Below are 6645 nucleotides of genomic sequence, written 5' to 3' on the forward strand. Positions count from 1 at the left end.
TACAAATAAAACCAAATTTAAAGGCTGTTGCATTTTATTGCCTTTTTTCTTTCCTTTTCTTAAAGTTATGAAGGCATCTTGGATGCCATTTCAGTGAGTGTGGGGAAATGCCCCACACTCTTTTCTATCTGCTTTGAATGCACAGACTGGTCTTAATGTTGATCTTTGTAATCTTCAGTATTAATATTTGTAAATGTTAACTATGAGGATTTTTTTTAATGATGTATAACGTTTGTAATGATTATACAAAGTTATATATGATTAATCATCCATTTATTAGATAGGTGAGCTATTTATACATTTTAAATATTGAATGATCAATTTTAAATCATGATCTAATTCGTGTCCTGGTCCATACTGTGAAGGCACGACAGAAGTATATGTAAGGGCTAAGGTTTCCTCGGTGTCCAGTACAAAATGTAAATTTGAACTTCATATTCTTATTTTCTTTCAAATGAACCTTAATGTTTTTAAAGTTTCTTCTGTGTTGTATTTAAATAGTTACAGTTTAAACCCAGCCTGCAGTCAGATTTAGTTGTTTGTTTGTAACACGGTAGTTTTCAGCAGCAGTGATGTATGAGCAGCATGTTTGAGTGTTTTCAGGGTTTGTTTTTTTTAGTTTATTTTGTGTCGGCCAAAGTCTGGCTCGTCTGTCTGGGTCGCTCTTAAAGGCGACGTGTGGCTGTCTGCTGCTGCGGAGATCAGCTGCGAGGAGCTTTTTCTCAAAAATGCTCCCCAAACTTCAGGGCCTGGATGAACCGACAGGACCCGCCGCCCTCCGCTCGGTCAGAGGCCGGACTGTAACGGGCTCAGGTGTCAACTGAAAACGGTGAGTTTAACGTCGGCGGCGGCCCGACGGGGCTAGCTAGCAGGCTAACGTCACATCTGTGCGGCTGTGATTGGAGTCCGGAGCTCTGACGGTTTTCCAGATGCCGCCGTTTGTCCGTCTGAACGGAGAACACCGCCACCGGGGAAAAAACATCTGCACCGCGAGCACAGCTGCATTTCCAACCTGCAGCTTCGCTTTTGTAGCGGTAAAGTTAAAGTGTGCAGTCCAGCTGTTGATTTTTTTTTCCTTTTTTTCTCCCATAAAGTCTGCCGGTTATGTCCGGCGTGGACTGTGCGGGTTTCTGATGATTAATTAATGAGTTTAATGAAGGAGGCTCTGCACAGATGTGCTGCTCCAGTTTAATGTGAAGTTCAGACTGACACCGATGATGTCAGCTGTCATAACTACAGTAAATATTTGATGTGCAGCATAAACTGAGCAGCTGATTATAATTGGGCGTTTAGGTTTGTTATTGAACTCTAGTATTTATTTTTATTTCACTTTTTGATTTTTTTTGTGTGTTTTTAACTTGTTCTGGTTTTGGTTTTAATCGTGTTTATGTTACTGAGCTGTTCTGGTTGCAGCTCTTCTGTCAGAGGTTGTGTTGATGGTTTTTGGCTGCTGTAACTTTTGGGATTAATAAAGTTTAGTTTGTGTGTGATGTGCAGCCTGTCAGTGATGTCAGGCTCACAGACAGGCGGATAAAATCAGCCTGTCACTGTCCTCTAACTGAGGCTATCTGCTTCCTTAATGACTGGACAGATTTCCAGTGTTTCTGAGGTAAAATTCAAATCCTTTCTGAGCATTAACATCTCTAATGAAGTCAGTTTCTCTGCCTCTGTCATCATCAATGAGTTCAACATGATTATATATAAAAACTTAAACCATTTTAACTGAAACACATAGCTTTGAGATATTTTTTGCCATTTAATTTATTTAAATGTAATTAATTTTGGAATGAAAAGGTCAGATTAAAGGAAATATTACTTCTGATGTTCAAAGAAAGTGCGTCACCATTAAATTTATAGCTATTATTTAAATAACCTGCCTGCATATCATTACATCAGAAAAGACTGACAGGTGTAGGTGATGATGTAAGACTGCACCAGCGTTACTCTGAGCTGTATAAGCACCATCAGTGAGTCTGCAGTCATTCCTTAAATTTTCCATAAATATGTTTACCAAAACTTTTATAAAGGTTACAAGTTTTATCACATGTTACTTAGTTTACCTTAATTACTGATAAATATCTTCAAGTTTACATTTATATTGCCTACAGTCACATTCCTCTGTGATGCACTTTGTTTGAAATCCAGCATAGTTGACTTTAAAGCCCTTCACCTCTAAAATTATCATAAATTTAATCAGAGATTCGGCGATTAGTTGATTAGCTGATTGACAGAAATTACATCAGTAACGATTATTTAATCATTAATTTTGTGTAATTTTAAAGAGACAACTAAAATTATGTTTCCACTCTGAGGATTTTCAGCTTTTCTGTAATTTTTTTGTAATTATTTGAAGTTTCAATCTCTTCTCTTTATATATTTATTAAAATGAAAGAAACTAAATTAAAAAAAAAAAAGATTTGTTTAAATGGAAAATAACTGTTGATTGTTTCAGCACAGCTGCAAACGTTTTATAGAAAGATCTGAACCCTCTGCCGTGAGCGAGGTGGAGATTTGTTGCAGGGCTCTAGTTCCAACAACCCAGTAACCCAATAAACTGCAAACTGCGGTCACGGTTGTTTTTATAAATAAAACAGCCGTTTTTCTTAACATGATATTTTATTTGATACCTAATTACCTGAGAGGTGCAGTCATGTGACCCATTCAAAGAGCTTCCTCCATACTTGAATAGATTCACTGTTCATGTAATTTAAAGCCTCAGATTTAAAGCCACAACCTGCCAGTCAGCAGTAACAAACCAGGAAGGACTGCCATGAATCTAAAGTCAGAGTTTAACCTCCGGCTGTGGGAGTCATGAAGGTTTTTCTTCCTCACAGATGCAGTCTGTGCCCATGGAGGTGGGAAGCAGCAGCAGCAGCGGCTCAGTGGTTCAGGTTTGCTTCCCCGGCGCTCAGACCTCGGTGCTGGACAGCCTGAACCGGCAGAGAGAGGACGGCAGCCTCTGCGACCTCTCCATCCATGTCCAGGGGCAAGTGTTCAAGGCCCACCGCTGCGTCCTGGCTGCGTCCTCGCCTTACTTCCACGACCAGGTGGATGAACACACTGACTCTCACTCAGCCTTGGATCTTTATTAGCGTCAGACAAGAATAGCTGTCGCAGTTTGTGCCTGAGCAAAACTTTAGAACATTCGATTGCCTATAGAAAGACAGACAGGTGACAGGATTAGTTGGTCTTACAGACATTTTCAGTCGGTTGTGTAATCAGCAGCTTGTTTGCATTTTCTCCCAGTTTTCTCTGCTAACACAAGATCTGTGTCTTTGACACGCCGGAGACATAAAATGTGAATCTGGGTTTGAAGCCATCTGCCGCTTCTTATTTCTACCTCAGAAAAACAGAATAAACGAGGCGAGACAGAATAGATGTGAACAGTCACGCAGGTTAATTATATGGGAGCTCAGAGTTAGAAGATAATAAAGACCTACTGTGTGACAGCAGCCTCACACAAACACTTTATTTGTGCTTTTTTATGCTGTAATAATTGGTTTTCGAGAGAGCCTCAGTCATCTGCCAAATATCTGCTTAGTGAAACTGGTGGGAGGTTTCATCAGACCCCTGTTACCTGTCTGAGGGGCTGGCAGACAGATTTACTGTCTGTGTACACCAGAAAATCACTTGGAGCTGGACTCTGACCATGTGGGTAATGTTGCAGTGTGATGAGGGAGAGGAGGAGGAGGAGGCAGGAGGGATCGTTACAAAATGAAAAAGCTTCATTACTGTGATGTTGCGATCTCCATCCGCCTCCAGGTACTACTGAAGAACATGTCCACGGTCTCCATCCCGGCAGTGATGGACCCGCTGGCGTTTGAGAGCGTGCTGAGCTGCGCCTACACGGGTCAGCTCCAGATGCTCCGCGATGACATCGTCAACTACCTCACAGTGGGCAGCGTCCTGCAGATGTGGCACATTGTGGACAAATGCACGGAGCTACTGAAGGAGGGCCGAGCCGCGGCGGCAGGAGGGAGCAGCGGAGGTGGAGGAGGTGGGGCTGTGCAGGATGGAATGAGTGGAGCTGGAGGATCAGCCAACTCTGGCTGTAGCAGCAGCAATGGTGACGGTGGAGCAGGTGGTGGTAATGGAGCTGCTGGTGCTGGAAGTGTTGGTCAAGTCCAGGTTGTTGAGTCTAACGAGCCCCCGCGAGCCTCCCAGCCTCCTAGCCGCCCGTCGGTGAGCGAGAGCCAATCACCCAGCAGCACCAACTACTTCAGCCCCAGGGATGGGAGCAGCTTTGGGGGAGGTGGCGCGGCTGCAACGGGAGCTTCTGGGGATGGAGGCGGGGCTAACAACACCCCCAGCTACTGCACTCCATCAGGAGGCGAAGAAGCCTTCCTTATTGAGGAGGAAGAGGAAGCCGAGGAGGAAGAGGAGGAGGTGCTGTACCATCAAAGGAAACGAGGAAGCACAGGAGGAGGAGGAGGCAGCGGGAGGAGGAAGAAGATGAGCTCAGTGTCAGAGCAGGAGGTCGGGGTCAGCGACAGCTTTGGGGTTTCATCCTATCAGGTGAGGTCTGAGCAACCTGAAGATAGTCGACCTTTAATTTGTATGAAGAGCTTTTATTTTGAAAGAAAATTTGAACTTTAATAATCGAGTTAGTGTTTACAGTTTGTTTGTTTGTATCCTGTGTTTTCTGTACATAATGTGAAATATCTCAATAAAAGGACGGAGAGGACTCTGCGTTGCCGCTGCAGAAGCGTCCCACCTACAGCCAGCCCAGCATCATGCCTCGCAAGCAGTGGGTGGTGGTGAAAACCGAACGGACAGAGGACGACGACCTGATCGTGGTCTCCGGGGAGGAAGGAGGAGAAGACGAGGAGGATGAGGATGAGAGGGAGATGGAGCTGGCACGAGAGCGGGAAAGGAGCAACTTCAACATCTCAAACGTCAGGAGCCTTTCAGGCGAGCTCGGGGGCAGAGCGGAGAACGATATGGAGTCACAGGTGAGCTGGAACTGTAGTGTAATCAGATTACAGCTTTAATTATCCTGACAGTAGCTGAGGGGAGGTTTGCTTTGTAGAAATAATGACGCAGACCTGTTGTAAGCTGGTGCTGTGGTGGTTTTGCATATGACCAGTAGAGGGCGCTAAAACGTCACACAAAGAATTTCTAACTTAGAAATTTCTATCTTTAGTTAAAATAAGTTACAGCAACCAGAATGTGTAAAAAACATAATTTTTAACAGAAAACTTTCTTGATTTGTGCATCTGCTCTACAAATAAACTTGATTGATAGATATTTTTATATAATCGTAACCTCTAATATGTTTCCCTGTGTGTAGGTCGACTACTGCCAGTCTTCAGAGGACTACCTCAAGTTTGAAGGAAGTCTCATGGACCAAACTTTAGCGCAACACCTTCACGACGGCGCTGCAGGTCAGAACCAGAACGCTAACCGGGCGGTTTCGGCGCTGCTGGGTCAGGTTCAGTCTGCAGCCTCGGCCCGGGCTCAGCTCTTCCCACTGGACATGCAGGGAAACCAGATCCTGCTGTACAGCCAGGCCTCCGGACTCCCGCTGGATGCTAGCGCGCCGCCTCTGGGGATGGCAGGCGGTATGATCGGAGGGTCGTCCTTCAAAGGTCCCAGTATGGAGCACGGTGCAGTCCACCTGTCGGTGCAGGGTGGTTTGGGGGTGGATGGCGCAGAGAGCGGAGGAATTGGAGGCGGAGGCGGCAACAGTGGCGGCGGCTCTGGGGGTTCAGGGAAAGTGTTCATGTGTCACTGCGGTAAGACGTTCACCCACAAGAGCATGAGGGACCGCCACATTAACATGCACCTGGACCTGCGGCCCTTCCACTGCCCCGTCTGCGCCAAGAAGTTCAAGATGAAGCATCACCTCACCGAGCACATGAAGACGCACACGGGCCTGAAGCCGTACGACTGCCTCGGCTGCGGCAAGAAGTTCATGTGGCGCGACAGCTTCATGAGGCACCGCTCGCACTGCGAGAGGCGCAGCGGGCTGGGAGAGAGCGGCGAAGGTGGAAGCGGCAGCGATGGAGGGAGGAGAGGTGGAGGAGGAGGTGAGGATGGTCCAGATCTGATTTCCTCCCCTCACCTCCTCCTGTCTGCAGGTGAGGGTGGGCAGGGAAGCGTCCTGGGAGGTGGCGCGAGGGGAGGAACGTCAGTGTTGTCCCCGCAGCACGGCGGCCTCTCAGCCGCAGGAAGTGGCGGCGGTAACAGCAGCATGAGTAACAGCAGCAGTGCCGCTCTGAGCAACAACATGGCCGCTGCTGCAGGGGCGCTCCTCGGGGCGATCTCCCAGAGCCAGGGTCAGGGATCTGTGATGTTTGGCGGTCTGGGGTTGGGTCGGGGTGCGTGTGAGGAAGACGTGTGCGAGGTCAGTGCCAATGAAAGTAGCGTGACTTAAACCAAAATGTGTGCCGAATCCAACGGGCGCCTCTTTCCAAGCAAACAGCTGCTGGTTCCTGCTGCTGCTCTGAAAAGAAGAAGAAGCTCAGTGAGAAACTCTGAAACTCTTTTAACTGCCGACAGGCTTCAAACAGAGGTCGAGTAAAAAACAGGCGAGGCTCCCGTTGGACACGCACAACCTGAAGGACCTCCAGGGAAACGAGACTTTGACTTCCACTCATCTGCTGTGGCGTTTCTGAGACAAACGTGTGAAACTTGTTGTTGTCC

General features: G+C 46.9%; 2 protein-coding genes across 2 annotated transcripts in view; both read left to right on the top strand.

The window, feature by feature from the left end:
- The window catches only part of kifc1 (kinesin family member C1), a 6351-nt gene extending 5527 nt beyond the window's left edge, over nt 1–824 (top strand). Inside the window, exon 8 of the mRNA XM_005749363.1 lies at nt 747–824. Coding sequence (XP_005749420.1) covers nt 747–824 — 78 coding nt within the window. The remainder of the gene's footprint in view (nt 1–746) is intronic.
- On the top strand, nt 654–6638 carry zbtb22b (zinc finger and BTB domain containing 22b). The gene is made up of 5 exons (XM_005749360.1): nt 654–829; nt 2835–3047; nt 3763–4515; nt 4674–4952; nt 5291–6638. Exons 2-5 carry the CDS (start codon nt 2835–2837, stop codon nt 6374–6376), a joined length of 2331 nt encoding a protein of 776 aa, XP_005749417.1. The 5' UTR covers nt 654–829; the 3' UTR covers nt 6377–6638.
- Nucleotides 6639–6645: the final 7 nt, after the last annotated feature.

This window comes from Pundamilia nyererei, unplaced genomic scaffold (genome assembly GCF_000239375.1).
Source record: "Pundamilia nyererei isolate P.nyererei 1_Seehausen unplaced genomic scaffold, PunNye1.0 scaffold00242, whole genome shotgun sequence".
NCBI lineage: Eukaryota > Metazoa > Chordata > Actinopteri > Cichliformes > Cichlidae > Pundamilia > Pundamilia nyererei.

Bases quoted from the DNA above. Each gene is read 5' to 3' on its own strand.
- zbtb22b (XM_005749360.1), top strand. From the start codon at position 2,835: ATGCAGTCTGTGCCCATGGAGGTGGGAAGCAGCAGCAGCAGCGGCTCA. The intron at 4,516-4,673 runs GTGAGGTCTGAG...TCTCAATAAAAG, and splicing joins TTGGGGTTTCATCCTATCAG to GACGGAGAGGACTCTGCGTT. The intron at 4,953-5,290 runs GTGAGCTGGAAC...CCCTGTGTGTAG, and splicing joins AGAACGATATGGAGTCACAG to GTCGACTACTGCCAGTCTTC.